This window comes from Chelonia mydas, chromosome 7 (genome assembly GCF_015237465.2).
Source record: "Chelonia mydas isolate rCheMyd1 chromosome 7, rCheMyd1.pri.v2, whole genome shotgun sequence".
Classification (NCBI taxonomy): Eukaryota; Metazoa; Chordata; order Testudines; family Cheloniidae; genus Chelonia; species Chelonia mydas.
The window spans coordinates 44,759,441-44,776,108 of record NC_057853.1 but is presented as its reverse complement, the minus strand read 5'-3'; the positions used below and the strand labels follow the sequence as shown (position 1 = coordinate 44,776,108).

The 16,668-nt window shown below is 45.8% G+C and overlaps 1 protein-coding gene across 10 annotated transcripts in view; it reads right to left on the bottom strand.

Annotated features, from left to right (window-relative positions):
- Positions 1-16,668, bottom strand: part of DOCK3 (dedicator of cytokinesis 3) — a 604,430-nt gene that overhangs the window by 195,623 nt on the left and 392,139 nt on the right. For all 10 annotated transcript variants that reach the window (XM_043550359.1, XM_043550357.1, XM_043550356.1 and 7 more), the window contains exon 10: positions 2,996-3,077. In XM_043550359.1, coding sequence (XP_043406294.1) covers positions 2,996-3,077 — 82 coding nt within the window. The remainder of the gene's footprint in view (positions 1-2,995; positions 3,078-16,668) is intronic.

The window sequence follows — 16,668 nt, the reverse complement described above, 5'->3', positions numbered from 1 at the left end:
ATCCTTAACTCTGGAAGCCAGCCTTACCCTGCTCTACTGTGAGAACCCCCACTCCTGGGTTTTTCACGCACCGCCTCTGGCATGTAAGCTGCTCCTTGGATTGTGCAACCAAATGACACTAGCCAATATCTCCGGTCCCAGACACAACCCTAAGAACCTCCGTCTTGCAGTGTCCAGTTATGCCTGCTGGACACTGCAAGCTTATATGAGTTTGTCAATTTAACAAAGAAATGGATATGCATCAGGCTTGTTATCCCAGGGGGAGTCTCTCACATGCTTCAAACCAAATGCACTGCTTCAGGTAAAATAAACAAACAAATTTATTAACTACAAAGATAGATTTTAAGTGATGATAAGTCAAAGCACAACAAGTTGGAGTTGGTCAAATGAAATAAAAGCAAAACGCATTCTAAACTAATCTTAACACTTTCAGTGTCCTTACAAACTTAGATGCTTCTCACCACAGGCTGACTGGTTGCCCTTCAACAAGGCTCTCCCCTTCGATCAGCACTTCAGTCGCTTGGTGATGATGTCTGTAGATGGAGGTGGGAGAGGAAGACATGGCAAACATCTCTCCCTTTTATCATGTTCTTTCTTCCCTCTTGGCTTTGCCCCCCACTTCAGGGTCAGGTGACCATTACCTCATTGTAGTCCCAAACTGACCAAAGGAAGGGGGATGACTCACTCGAGAGTCCAACAGACCCTAGGCCAGTGTCTTTTGTTCCTGTGAGGCTGGGCTGGCTTTGTCCCATACATGCCCTGATGAGATGTGAACTGCCTCTCTGCTCTTGGAGAAGTTTTGCCTGGGCCTGTTTCAAGCCACGAGGACGCATTTTCAGCATCATAACTATATACATGAAATTACAACCTATAACATTACTATAACATTACTGTAACAACAATTACTATGACATCATTATAGCAACAATGCTCAGTGCATCATGAGCCTTCCGAAGACACCTGACATGACAAACTTTGCACTGGATGCCACACAATCATTTTATAGGATGCACATGGGGGTGTAGGGTATTCCCCCGAGGTACAGAGTGTCCCCGTGAAATCTATTCACTGTACTGGTGTCAAAGCAGACCTCTCAAAATTTAGTTGGAAGCCTATTTTGGAGTAACAAGCTTGTTTGTACTGCCAACCATTTCTCTCTTGATAATATCAGCCCCTGAGCAACCAATCCTCCTTTGCCAGCTGCTGTTCTTCCCTGTCTATAGACGGGGTCTGTCAAGGGGATTGAGATCCTCTCCATTTCCTTGAATGATAAGAAGGAGATTGGCTCCTGCATGGTGGTCTCCAGTATGCCCCATAGGGCCAAGGTGTCATTTTGACAATGCTGGTTCTGACAGGGCTGACCAGACCATTACCATGCCAGAAGCAGATGACTTCCAGCTCTAAAGCGAGAGTCCCTGATCTGTAGAGAGAGGTCTTATCTTGACCTGTGTGATCTGAGGAGGAGAAGGTTCTCTGCTGGATAATGGAGAAAAAGTGTCCCCCAAACATTGGTACTGGTCAGAAATATGCACTAGTTCCAAATATAGAGATATAGGTGCCAACAGTGGTACTGGGATGAAGTCACCTCCACCAACATTAAATCAGCTGGTGCTGTTAAGACTTCCATCAACGGGGCTGACGTTGGTTCTGGTGCATATGTTGAGATTAGTGTTATCGCATTTGGTACACATGCCTAAAAGTACTAGTAACAGGCATTGTGCTTCTTCAGTACCTAGCCATAGCTGAACCGACATCACTTGCGTCTGGTGAATGAGCAAGCTTCCCGGGAGAGCAAAGATTTGGGTCTCCTTATGGGCAGAAACAGACTGGTGACAACATGTTGGGTTTTGCATCCTAGCTAGCAGGGTTACTGTCTGACAATGTCTTAGAAGAGGCAGGATCCATGTTAGAAGTTGATCTTCACTCTTCAAGGTCTGAAGTTCTTCTCATTGATCGTTTGAGCAAGTATAATTTCAAACAAGTGTCCTTGGACTTTCTCGTTCTTGTTCTGAAGGAATGACACACTAAGTAGCAGTCTGGCACACAGCTGTCACTGAGACAAAATAAGCTGTGGCTGTCCATGGGTGGAATAAGAACATCCCAGGACAGCAATTGTTTGAAGCCTGAATCATAGAATATCAGGGTTGGAAGGGACCTCAGGAGGTCATCTAGTCCAACCCCCTGCTCAAAGCAGAACCAATCCCCAATTTTTGCCCCAGATCCTTAAATGGCCCCCTCAAGGATTGAACTCACAACCCTGGGTTTAGCAGGCCAATGCTCAAATCACTGAGCTATCCCTCCCTCCCACCCATCACTTTGGCCTCGATAGTGGCTTAGAGTGCTAAGACACAAATTAAATTTAGGTTTTTAGAGGGTTTTAAAATAAAAAAAAAAAGGGGGGGAGACCAGTAATTTAAAGGGCATTAACACTAACTAGTCACTTAATTTGCAACTGAAGCAGATTCCAGTAAGGGTAGTGGGTGGACACTGCTTGCTCCATCTAACTGCCATGGATGGTAAAAGAGTAACGAGGGATGGCTCTGGCCTTTATGCCAGCGTGGGGGAGAGGGAGGGTATACATGGTACAGGTGTGGCCCTGCAGACACTGCTATTCAAATATTCCTATTTTGTGAACATGAGGTGCATGCACAAATAGAGTGGGATCCACACAAACAGTCAAAAAAGAAATAATTTCCCATCTTCTGTTTTCTAAGTGTACAATAAATGCAATGGGCATTTAAAGATTAAAACTGTGAAAAGTATTTGATGTTCCTTTACTTGAAAAAATCAATTAATCTGGAAGATTATTTCAATTTTCTAATGTTAACATTTCATTAAATTGAGCAGAAATACACAGTTTTCATTTTCCTCAGTATACAGGAAAGAAAGAATTTCTATTTGTTCCCAGAGTGACTGTGTCTACAGTCAAACAATCTTCAAGAGAAGTCTCAGTTCACAGTTAGATAGGGAAAGAGAATGAGTAATTCATACATACTGTGAAAAGGCCACACATCCGTTCTATCTTCTCTGGATTCCTGGGGCCTCCGTTTTTGTTTAATCTCACCAGAAACCGCTCACTAAAAACCAAAGAAAACAAAGGAAACTTACTTGCAACAAATGTAAACAAAAAAGAATAAATATTTCAAAATGTGTGTTAAACCCTGTCATTTTTGAATTTCTCAAAGCATAAGGAATTGTATTCAGTGACTCAGGTAGAATTACATTGTGAAGCCATGAGTAACTATTGTAGTAGGCTTTGTTTTACAGGAAGTACCTCTTCATGAAAAGCTGCAGTGCTGATACATCTTACTGGCAGATTATCATACTAAAGTAACAGACTTGTGTAAAGGCTATTTTTCAAGTGCATGAAGTCTCATGAAAGCACAGGACTTGAACAAGTGCTGCAGATAAGGACTAAAAAGCATGTGGCAAAGCTCGGTGATCCAAGACTAGAATAGCAGGAATGCTGCAGTGCAGGATTGACGTCTATTGACAGAGCTGTTTGGGGTCAGAAGGTACTTCAGGTAAGAACCAGTGCGCATTTGCAGAGCTGTGTAAAGGAAACTTACATAGCACATGCCTGCATGATGCTTGGTTCAAATTAGTTCTGTCTGCCTTTCACTTTCATGACCACTGAAATTCACTCAAAAATGTAAGAAATCAAAACAAAAGAAGGATACAGCGATGAGGAAAATGTGTCTGAAAGCTTATTCATTTTAAACAAATCCAATAAAATAATGTAGCAATTCTTGAATCTCAGGACCTGATTTACCAAAATTTTTATCATTCATAAATTGAACAGCCCTACTGCAAAGCGAGGATGGAGTCTAAATCAACAAAATGGGGTTGTAAACCAAATCATTCACCCACTAATGGGGACACAATATGGTAGTTACACAAAAGTCATGACAGAGAAGTTACTTATATAGATACACAAAACCAAGATCAGTAGATTTAATTATTTGCTGGGCTTGTGACTATGCACTTGTATACACATTTAAATAACTCTCAGCCTTCAGCTGTGCACATTAGAATATGTACCCTTGGTAACTTTTCCAACCTTGTGCAATTATTTAATTATTAATGTTCTTAAAGTGAGACATTTATTTGCACTATTAAACTTAAGATATGGGTGGCTCCATGGTTTGGGATGGCATCTGAAACACTTTGTTTCCTAGTCACCATCCCTCTAAAGCAGGGGTGGGCAAACTTTCTGGCCTGAGGGCCACAACTGGGTGGGGAAATTGTATGCAGGGCTGGGGCGGGGGTGGGGGCTGGAGTGAGGGAGGGGGTGCGGTGTGCAGGAAGGGGCTCAGGGCAAGGGATTGGGGCAGAGGAGGGGTGTGGGGTGTATGAGGGGGCTCAGGGAAGGGGGTTGGGGTTGCAGGAGGGGTGTGGAGTGCAGGAGGGGGCTCAGGGCAGCGGTGCAGGAGGGGTGCGGACTGCGGGAGGGGGCTCAGGGCAGGGGGTTGGGGTCCAGCAGGAGGCCCAGAGCAGGGGGTTGGGGTGCAGGGGGGATGTGGAGTGCAGGAGCGGTTCGGGCTCTGGCCCGGCGCCATTTACCTAAAGCGGCTCCGGGGTGGCAGCGGTGCGCTCCAGGGCCAGGGCAGGCTCCCTGCATGCCTGCCCTGGCCCCACGCTATGCCGCTCTGGGAAGTGGCCAGCACCACGTTCCTGTGAGGCCCCTGGGGGAGGAGAGGGCACAGGACTCCGCGCGCTGCCCTTGCCGCACCTCCAGGTACCTCCCCTGAAGCTCCCATTGGCCGCGGTTCCCCATTCCCGGCCAATGGGAGCTGCGGGGGGTGGTGCTTGGAGGCAAGGGCAACACATGGAGCCCTCTGCACCCCCCTTCCTTGCCCCCCCAGGCCGCAGGGATGTGGTGCTGGCTGCTTCTGAGAGTGGCGCGGGGCCTGCGGCACCACGATGGGCAATCCCTGAGGGGCCGGATCCAGCCCGCAGGCCACAGTTTTCCCACCCCTGCACTAAAATATCCTAGTAAATTATCAATAATTTTTGGCACCAAAAATGATCAACTAGCCAGTCTGTGGCTGAAACAGGATTGTGTGACCCTGTAATATAGAATATGCTATAAAATTGATGTTCCTGTGAAATAAAATTCTTAAGCCATAAAAAGAGAAGTCTTAGAGCAGGGCCTATGTCATCCTGCTAGATGTTTAGGGTAAAAGACCATGTTTTTCAGATATTAAAACTTATTCCACAGAACATGAAGCATTTTGGGCACATTTCCTGCCTCTTCTGTTTCTTTTTACGCTTGTATCAGCGGCAATATAGGCCACAAACAATGTGGTAAAAATTAAGGTGAATGGTGTAAAAATAAAAGTGACAAAAATGCTTTTAAAATTTTCCAGGGGCACAAGATAGTTCTGTACCCACTAAGCTTCTGAATATATGTGAAGGAAAAATAAGTAGAGAAAATTCTCACTTCCATTTCTCCATGAATGGCTGTTCTTATTTCTGCTGGAGCTTCCTTCTGGCTGATTGGAGTGGAGTGCTCTAACAGCTGGAGCCGATGTAGTAAGAAAGAAGTGAATCTCAAGAACCTTGGAGTTGGATTTTCAAAAGTGTTCATTGTTGGTGTAACTCTGTTCCCACTGAAGTCAATTGAATTTAATGGAAGCAGAGTTAGGCCAACATTAAGCATTTTAAAAAATCCAACCTTGACACTCAGAAATTTAGCCATGTGCAGGGTTTGGGGGAGCAATGCCCCCCAAGCAGTATATGTTAGCGGAGTGGTGGATGGTGATGACCTCCACCCAGGACCAGAGGAGCCCAGTGCCCCCGGAGGGTGGCAGCGGGAGAAGCGGAGCCACTAGGTGGTGGGGGGAGGGCAAGGAGAAGGGGCTGGCCCTGAGGATGGCTGGAGGGTTCATGGCCATTGCTGCTTTGAGTCACCACACCATGCTTGTTGGGTCCCCTGGAGAATCTGCAGCCGCTGCAGGGATTTGAGCTTGGTGGTGCCGCTCTGCTTCCACCTGGACAATGCCGTGACTGTGATCGGGACCAACAAGGTAACGGCCAGGCCTAGCCTGAGTGCCTGCTTCTTCCCGGCACTGACAGCCCCCGAGCCCTTCTCTCGTTCCCTGTTAGGCAAGCCAGGGTGCTGGGTGGGTGACTGGGGCAGGTCTGCCAGGTGAGGAGCACAGGGCCAGCCTTATGGGTGGGTGATCGTGCAGGGTGCCCTGGTCAGGGGGGTCACTGTGGCCAAGAAGCAAGTAGCAGGGTGGGCCTGGGGTGCGAGACCATGGAAAGGAGCTTGAGGCAATGAGGGGAGAAGGCAGTGGGGTCTGGTGGGGATGGGGTTTGGGAGGCAGTGGAGGCCAGGGGCTATGGGGCGGAAGCCCATGGAGGAAGCAGGGGCCAGGGGCGATAGATGGGGAGCTGGAGGGGTCCTTGGGTGACCAGGGGATGGGTGTAGAGCCTGGGGAGGCAGAGGGGCCCAAGGTAATGGGGAAGCCTGGGGAGATGGGGGCAGGGGCAACAAAATACAAGTTTGCCCAGAGTACCATTTTTCCTAAGGCTGGCCCTGGATGAGCTCAAGGCTTTCACATATCATCTGACTTGTTTTGCCACAACCTTTTCAACAATTTTTCCTGAAAAGGAAGACTAGACAGAAGTCAATAAATAGCAAGATTGTCAGAGCAAAGCCAATAGCTTTCTTAAGGTCTGCTGTTATTCTACCCCCATAGTGACACACACAATCCACAATGGGCCCAGTACTTCTTCGCTGGTCTCCAACAGCCAGGATGGACATAGGTTCAACTCAAGTTGTGGACCTGAGCATTTCCGCAAACTCAGACTCTGGATAAACACAGGAGGCAGAATGTCACATTTTTATATGGTCACTTTTCAGATAAGAATTACACTACAGTGGCTTTAAAGTTCTGCACTAATTTTAAGAGATATGAATGAACTGATAGCTTTCTTAAAGTAGCTGCATTCCCTGAGCCGCAGGAACTATACAAAGGAGACTTTTCCTATGCTCCCAAAAATACTTTTCAGAAAGACTTAAAAAATAGTTATTAGGTCACCTCTGCACAGACTTTGATCTCAACAGATGCAGCTATTTTAATTCTTAAACCAGTTTTATTATGCAGTCTTGCAGTTATATGAGAAAACATTTTTTTCATTTCTCTTGTAATTATAATTCATGTCATGTATCTTCTCCATAATGCTTTGTACCTGGTTGACTAGTTTCATCAAGGAAAACCTGAGTTCCAAAGAAAAGAATAGCAAATCCAAAAAGGCCTAGAATTAACTATCAAGATTGTTGCAGATAGCCATCATGACCCTCAAACACATGACAACTACTTTTGTAGCAGAGGTTCTAAGACTGTGTTTACTCCTCACTAAAACTGAATGTGATGGGGTGAACACACCTCTCCTGAGCACCCACCTGTCAGCTGGGTGTGAACCTGCACTCTCTCAGTTCACAGTGCTCCTGCTCAGCTGTTGCCCTCATCAGTGGCTCAGCCCTCTGGCTAAGTCAAACAGTCTAAAATGGATGAACCCCTTCCACGGTAACAAATGTCCAACAAGGACTATCATTGTGCAGTCATTGGTATCTGCAGCCCTGCATCTGGGCTCAGTTCTCAGACCCTTCTGGGCCAATGTTAAGTCTGTCTCTACCCTGTTATAAAGCAGCACCCCCCAAGGCTTTCTCCCTGGAGACTCTTTGCCTTTAGTTGTTCTCTGGTGTCCCAGCTCTCCAGCCATGTCAATCCTTAATTTCAGTCCCCTTCGTGGGGGTGGCGGGGAGGGAAACAAAGTTCAACAAAGGGTTGGCCCCTTCAGGGTCTTCAGCCATGTCCCTGGGCCTATTTTGGGCTTTTAATAGAGTCTTATCCCCTTCTTGGGGATCAGGCCACTTTTCCGGTGGCTGCGGGGGGAGGGGTGTCCCAGGCCCACCCACTACTCCAAGTCCCAACCCAGGGACCCTATAGACAGCAGCCATTTACTGCTTTCGTTTACTTGGTTGCTGCTGCTATTCCCTGGGCCGCTTCCCACTCGGTCCCATCATGTTCACTCTACCTTAAATTATAGTTCTTGGATTCTATTTGTCTCATTCCTTGTTTGCGCAGGGTTTCTTCCAGGCCTCTTGCCTGGAGAGATTTTCTGTCCTACCCTTGCTTGAGCAGGGTTTCCCCCAAGCCTCCTTGCCTGGAGAATTTCTCCATCTTCCAGGATTTCCTCAGCCTTCTGGTCTCAACCAAGGACTGAACTGCTCAGGCCCAGCAGCTCCTTTTAACTGAGCCCTAATTGGCTGCTTCCCTGCAGCCTTTCTAGGCAGGCCTGAAGGACCCACCTTCACTGCTCATTTCCTGGGGCGGGATGTGGTAGGACCACAAGGCCTCAAAGGACCTGGTACACCCTGTCACACCAAACTATAAAGAGTTCCAATACCTAAAAAAACTAGCCTTTTTTGGGTAAATGCTGGATGCAAATCTTCCACTGCTGTCTAATGCACAGTTGCCAACTTTCACGTGGTAAATACGCACCCCGACTTTCACACTAAACCAAGAATTAAGCTAATCCTGTTTCAAAACAAGACCAAAACAAGCCAATCCCTAAGAACAAAGACATAAAAGAGAAAACTTAGTTCTTTGTTATTCTTGTTCTATATAGGTTCTTATACAGTGCTCATAGGATCTGAGGGCTAGATCCACAAAGGGGACTTAGGTACCCTGCCACCTAACGGAATCCACAGCTTTGAGTTAGGCACCCAGGCTTCTTATACAATGCATAATGAGAATAGACACCTAAGAATGGAATCTCCAAAAGCCTGCAAGCTGAGTGGAGAGCTGCCTAAGCTAGTCAATAGAAAATGCTGAGGAGAGGGGTGGGGCCTAAGCCTTCCCCTCAAAGCGAGTTAAGTGCCTAAGTCCAGGTTGCAGTGAGTTGCCTGTCTCTGCTTCGGATTCACAGCCATGAATCCTCCCTAGAATTAAGACACTAAGCCCTTTCTCACAAACAAGCCAAACAGGAGGTGGTGTTGGTGCCTTCATATAACCTTTATCCCAAGGTTAGAGCAGTCACACATATTGTGGGAGACCCACATAAATTTAATTATTTATACAAAGTGGCACAGTTTCAACAGGAGAGATTGAGGGAGACCCACCTCAGAATAGCCTATAGCTCAGCGATTAGGGCACTCTCCTAAGAGATGGGAGATTTGGGTTCAAATTCCTGCTCCAATTTCTTTCCAGAGGGGGAAATTGAACCTGGGTATCTCACATTCTTGATGAGTGCTCTAACAATTGAGATAAAGGTTATATAGTTATAAAGGGGACGCAGGACCAACAGCACCATCGATACGGAGACTGATCCAATAAACACGGTTTTAGGAAGCCTCTGAGAACACCTACTAGACCAGGCCCCATAAGCAAGACAGGCAGAGAGGACCAGATATTTCAAGGTATTTAGGTACTTGATTCTCACTGAAATCAATAAGAGCTAGGTGCCTAAATACCTTTCAGGATCTGGGTTGGAATGTCAAGTTTGAGGATCACTCTGGAACTTAGGCATGAGCTGGGTGCCCAGGTGTTGGGACTTTGGTGGCTGTGTGCACGCTCAATTGCATATTTTTAGGTATCATGGGGAATTTAACAGCAGAAACAAAGGCACCAGGGTATTTAGGTGCCTACAGAGTTAGGCAGCAGCTGCGTAGAGGTTTTCAGGATCTAAATTTTAGACTTCGACTTGTACATGCTAGTGCTTACTTTCATATAACTCAAGTTGTTCAGGGGTGTGGAAAAACCTCCCCCTGAGTGATGCAAGTTAAATGGACAAGCACCAGCGTGGACAGTGCTATGTCAGTGGCAGAAGCTCTCTCTCTTTGGCATAGAGGGTCTGCACTAGCAGCGCTATAGCGGCACAGCTACATCAGTACAACTGAGCCACTGTAGAGATTCTAGTGTAGACTAGTCCTTGAACAGGGCAACTAAATACCTTTGTGGATCCAGCCCTGAGTGCCTTTCAGCAGAGTTTCACATGGATATGTTCTCTCATCCTCTTCCCAAGGGTGAATTGGGTGTGTAGTTGAATATTTTGTTTTGGATTTTTTTAAACACATACATAAAGCTATATGTTTATGGTAGAGAAGGCAGGGTCAAAGAAATGCACCTTGCTCTTAGCAGTGAGTTTTGTAACAGTCCCTGGTTCCTGTGGGAGTTCACTCCACAGTTTTGGGTCAGCTCCCAAGAAAGTTCTATCTGCACAGATGAGCTTTACTTTTATTGTAGAAAGTTTCATTGTGCCAGAGGAGCAAAGTTGTTGACATAGTCTTCATCCCAGGGCTTTAGTTGATCATTTAGACACTCTGGGCACAGAGCATTGAGTATCTTGAAGATAAGGACCAAGACCTTGAACTTAATATTCTATGGGAAGCCAGGTTTCAGAGTAACAGCCGTGTTAGTCTGTATTCGTAAAAAGAAAAGGAGTACTTGTGGCACCTTAGAGACTAACCAGTTTATTTGAGCATGAGCTTTCGTGAGCTACAGCTCACTTCATCGGATGCATAGCATATCGCGGAAACTGCAGAAGACATTATATACACACAGAGACCATGAAACAAAACTTCCTCCCACCCCACTCTCCTGCTGGTAACAGCTTATCTAAAGTGATCATCAAGTAGAGCCATTTCCAGCACAAATCCAGGTTTTCTCACCCTTCCCCCCCCCCCACACACACATACAAACTCACTCTCCTGCTGGCAACAGCCCATCCCCCTTTGAAACCCCTCTTTATAATGCGCATGATAATCAAGGTGGGTCACCTCCAGCACTAATCCAGGTTTTCTCACCCCCCCCCCCCCCACACCCCCCCCTCCAAAAACCACACACACAAACTCATTCTCCTGCTGGCAACAGCTCATCTTACAATGTGCACAGCAATAATCCAAGTTTAATCAGAACGTCTTGGGGGGGGGGGGGTTGCAGGAAAAAAACAAGGGGAGACAGGCTACCTTGCATAATGACTTAGCCACTCCCAGTCTCTATTCAAGCCCAAATTAATAGTATCCAATTTGCAAATGAATTCCAATTCAGCAGTTTCTCGCTGGAGTCTGGATTTGAAGTTTTTTTGCTTTAAGATAGCGACCCTCATGTCTGTGATTGCGTGACCAGAGAGATTGAAGTGTTCTCCGACTGGTTTATGAATGTTATAATTCTTGACATCTGATTTGTGTCCATTTATTCTTTTACATAGAGACTGTCCAGTTTGACCAATGTACATAGCAGAGGGGCATTGCTGGCACATGATGGCATATATCACATTGGTGGATGTGCAGATGAATGAGCCTCTGATAGTGTGGCTGATGTTGTTAGGCCCTGTGATGGTGTCCCCTGAATAGATATGTGGGCACAGTTGGCAACGGGCTTTGTTGCAAGGATAGGTTCCTGGGCTAGTGGTTCTGTTGTGTGGTATGTGGTTGTTGGTGAGTATTCGCTTCAGGTTGGGGGGCTGTCTGTAGGCAAGGACTGGCCTGTCTCCCAAGATTTGTGAGAGTGTTGGGTCATCCTTCAGGATAGGTTGTAGATCCTTAATAATGCGTTGGAGGGGTTTTAGTTGGGGGCTGAAGGTGACGGCTAGTGGCGTTCTGTTATTTTCTTTGTTAGGCCTGTCCTGTAGTAGGTGACTTCTGGGAACTCTTCTGGCTCTATCAATCTGTTTCTTCACTTCCGCAGGTGGGTATTGTAGTTGTAAGAATGCTTGATAGAGATCTTGTAGGTGTTTGTCTCTGTCTGAGGGGTTGGAGCAAATGCGGTTGTATCGCAGAGCTTGGCTGTAGACGATGGATCGTGTGGTGTGGTCAGGGTGAAAGCTGGAGGCATGTAGGTAGGAATAGCGGTCAGTAGGTTTCCGGTATAGGGTGGTGTTGATGTGACCATCGTTTATTAGCACTGTAGTGTCCAGGAAGTGGATCTCTTGTGTGGACTGGACCAGGCTGAGGTTGATGGTGGGATGGAAATTGTTGAAATCATGGTGGAATTCCTCAAGGGCTTCTTTTCCATGGGTCCAGATGATGAAGATGTCATCAATATAGCGCAAGTAAAGTAGGGGCGTTAGGGGACGAGAGCTGAGGAAGCGTTGTTCTAAATCAGCCATAAAAATGTTGGCATACTGTGGGGCCATGCGGGTACCCATAGCAGTGCCGCTGATCTGAAGGTATACATTGTCCCCAAATGTAAAATAGTTATGGGTAAGGACAAAGTCACAAAGTTCAGCCACCAGGTTAGCCGTGACATTATCGGGGATAGTGTTCTTGATGGCTTGTAGTCCATCTTTGTGTGGAATGTTGGTGTAGAGGGCTTCTACATCCATAGTGGCCAGGATGGTGTTATCAGGAAGATCACCAATGGATTGTAGTTTCCTCAGGAAGTCAGTGGTGTCTCGAAGGTAGCTGGGAGTGCTGGTAGCGTAGGGCCTGAGGAGTGAGTCTACATAGCCGGACAATCCTGCTGTCAGGGTGCCAATGCCTGAGATGATGGGGCGCCCAGGATTTCCAGGTTTATGGATCTTGGGTAGTAGATAGAATATCCCAGGTCGGGGTTCCAGGGGTGTGTCTGTGCGGATTTGATCTTGTGCTTTTTCAGGAAGTTTCTTGAGCAAATGCTGTAGATGCTTTTGGTAACTCTCAGTGGGATCAGAGGGTAATGGCTTGTAGAAAGTGGTGTTGGAGAGCTGCCGAGCAGCCTCTTGTTCATATTCCGACCTATTCATGATGACAACAGCACCCCCTTTGTCAGCCTTTTTGATTATGATGTCAGAGTTGTTTCTGAGGCTGTGGATGGCATTGTGTTCTGCACGGCTGAGGTTATGGGGCAAGTGATGCTGCTTTTCCACAATTTCAGCCCGTGCACGTCGGCGGAAGCACTCTATGTAGAAGTCCAGTCTGCTGTTTCGACCTTCAGGAGGAGTCCACCTAGAATCCTTCTTTTTGTAGTGTTGGTAGGCAGGCCTCTGTGGATCATTATGTTGTTCAGAGGTATTTTGGAAATATTCCTTGAGTCGGAGACGTCGAAAATAGGATTCTAGGTCACCACAGAACTGTATCATGTTCGAGGGGGTGGAGGGGCAGAAGGAGAGACCCCGAGATAGGACAGCTGCTTCTGCTGGGCTGAGAGTATAGTTGGATAGATTAACAATATTGCTGGGTGGGTTAAGGGAACCATTGCTGTGGCCCCTTGTAGCCTGTAGTAGTTTAGAAAGTTTAGTGTCCTTTTTCTTTTGTAGAGAAGTAAAGTGTGCGTTGTAAATGGCTTGTCTAGTTTTAGTAAAATCCAGCCACGAGGAAGTTTGTGTGGAAGGTTGGTTTTTTATGAGAGTATCCATTTTTGAGAGCTCATTCTTAATCTTCCCCTGTTTGCTGTAGAGGATGTTGATCAGGTGATTCCGCAGTTTCTTTGAGAGCGTGTGGCACAAGCTGTCAGCATAGTCTGTGTGGTATGTAGATTGTAATGGATTTTTTACCTTCAGTCCTTTTGGTACGATGTCCATCTGTTTGCATTTGGAAAGGAAGATGATGTCTGTCTGTATCTGTACAAGTTTTTTCATGCAGTTGATAGATTTCCACTCCATGCGGCTAAATGCAGTGCCTTGCATAATGACAGGTTTCAGAGTAACAGCCGTGTTAGTCTGTATTCGTAAAAAGAAAAGGAGTACTTGTGGCACCTTAGAGACTAACCAGTTTATTTGAGCATGAGCTTTCGTGAGCTACAGCTCACTTCATCGGATGCATAGCATATCGTGGAAACTGCAGAAGACATTATATACACACAGAGACCATGAAACAAAACTTCCTCCCACCCCACTCTCCTGCTGGTAACAGCTTATCTAAAGTGATCATCAAGTAGAGCCATTTCCAGCACAAATCCAGGTTTTCTCACCCTTCCCCCCCCACACACACATACAAACTCACTCTCCTGCTGGCAACAGCCCATCCCCCTTTGAAACCCCTCTTTATAATGCGCATGATAATCAAGGTGGGTCACCTCCAGCACTAATCCAGTGTAGGGAAAGAAGGACAGGTCTGATGTGTTTGCAATAGCCAGTATGTTAAGAAGACATGCTGTAGCATTCTGTGCCAGTTGGAGTTTCCCAGGTGCAGAAAGCCTCAGGCCCAGGCATGTTGTATTACCATAGTCCAGCTCAGAGGTAGCAAAGCCATGAATAACTGAGGCCTGTCACCATTCGCCATGATGGGGCAAAGACTCCTAGCCAACTGGAGACAGCAGTATCACCAAGTAACGTTTCCACTATGTGAGAGCTTAGCATCAGTGAGGAATCCAGGAGCATGCCAAAAATACAAAATGAATTGATCAATTGTGGGTATGTACCTTCAACCTTCCTGTGGGTAGTATAGACATACCCTTAATTTCCCTTTAATTGATGAGGTGCTATGGCCAACAACTGCCTCAGCCATCAATGGGTTTTGGAGTAAATAGTAACAGAATTATAATATATAAAACAAATATTCCCTAACTGTAGAGAATATGACTGGGAACCTATTATAACCACTATTACCTGTATTTTTTGTTTTCAGAATTTATTGTCAGGTTCCAGAAATTTATTTATAATTGCTAAGTTTTTTACCTCATGACACAAACTATGTAAATTGCAGATGTGTCTCTTTAAGGTAGGTAAATTTAACCTGAAAGTTAATTTGGCTTAAGATGTAATACTTATGAACCGAGTCTACCATTATGCATCCAGTGGAAATGCAGGGAAGTAGCAGGGTTTTCACTGTAGTTCATCGTTCTGGATAACTGAGGTGTGATGCTTGCTGAGCACGGATGCCTCTGTTCAACTCTGCTGAATCCCAGCCAGCATGGATTATTAAAAAAATAATTTTGTCACATCAGCTCTAGAATCTGTCATGCCTTTTTCCTTATCTGCTTAGTTCCTTCCTGTTTCAGGGTGTGCTATATGGAGTTTGGCTGTGTGTGTATTTCCAGTTGCACTTTCTAGAGTAACTGTCTAATTCTGTACTCTTCCATTCCTGTTTCCCTGTTTCATATACTATCTGTGTAATATGAGAGAAATATTGAGAGAAATAAGGTGGGAGAGATAATATCTTTTATTGGACCAACTTCTATTTGTGGAAGGGACAAGCTTTGGAGCTTCACAGAGCTCTTCCTCAGGACAAAAGCACCCTACCAGCTGTGAACAAACACTTTTCACAAAGCTATCACTCCATATCTGATCTCTCAGTTCTCCTCCTCAAAGGAAACCTGCACAACACCTTCAAAAGACAAGCCTGGGAACTTAAATTCGTAACTCTACTAGATACTATTTTTTTTTTAAATTAACAGACAGTGGATTTATGGCTCATTACAAGAATTTGTAACACACCCTGCTGTCTACTAATCTCCTTTGTCCTATGCAGAGGTGTTAATTACACACTTCATTTTAAGTGGTCTCAATACAACATGTGAACCCCTTATGCTTAGCAATATGCCCCACCTTGCATTTACCTTGAACACTCTGGTTACTATTTCCAGACCTGAGGAAGAGGTCTGTGAAGCTCAAAAGCTTGTCCATTTCACAAAGAGAAGTTGGTCCAATAAAAGATATTACCTCATCCACCTAATCTCTCTCTTTTCCTGGGCCCAATACAGCTATAACCCCACTGCAAATAATATGAATTTATCTTTTACTTATTATGACCATAAGAACCCCTATGTGGCAACTGGACAAGGGCACACCCACCTCACTGTTGTCAGAACATTTAGCCAAACAGTGTCTTGTAAGGTATCATCTAAAAACTGGTGACATGCTGGTCTTTCATATTATTGCATGACGTATGTAAAGTTAGTGTGTAAAGAATTATGTATGTGTGCTGGAAATATACTCCTAAAATATATTCAAACCAATCAATCTGATTAGAGTGGATAAACAAGTTTGTGGTAGACAAAGGAACGTTGTTTCATAGAATCATAGAATATCAGGGTTGGAAGGGACCTCAGGAGGTCATCTAGTCCATCCCCCTGCCCAGAGCAGGAGCAATCCCCAACTAAATCATCCCAGCCAGGGCTTTCTCAAGCCTGACCTTAAAAACCTCTAAGGAAGGAGATTCCACCACCTCCCTAGGTAACGCATTCCACTGTTTCACCACCCTCCTAGTCAAAAAGCTTTTCCTAATATCGAACCTAAACCTCCCCTACTGCAACTTGAGACCATTACTCCTTGTTCCGTCATCTGCTACCACTGAGAACAGTCTAGATCCATCCTCTTTGGAACCCCCTTTCAGGTAGTTGAAAGCAGCTATCAAATCCCACCTCATTCGTCTCTTCCGCAGACTAAACAATCCCAGTGCCCTCAGCCTCTCCTCATAAGTCATGTGTTCCAGCCCCTTAATCATTTTTGTTGCCCTCCGCTGGACTCTCTCCAATTTGTCCACATCCTTCTTGTAGTGTGGGGCCCAAAACTGGACACAGTACTCCAGATGAGGCCTCACCAATGTCGAATAGAGGGGAATGATCACATCCCTCAATCTGCTGGCAATGCCCCTACTTATACAGCCCAAAATGCCGTTAGCCTTCTTGGCAACAAGGGCACACTGTTGACTCATATCCAGCTTCTCGTCCATTGGAAACCCTAGGTCCTTTCCTGCAGAACTGCTGCCTAGCCATTCGGTCCCTAGTCTGTAGC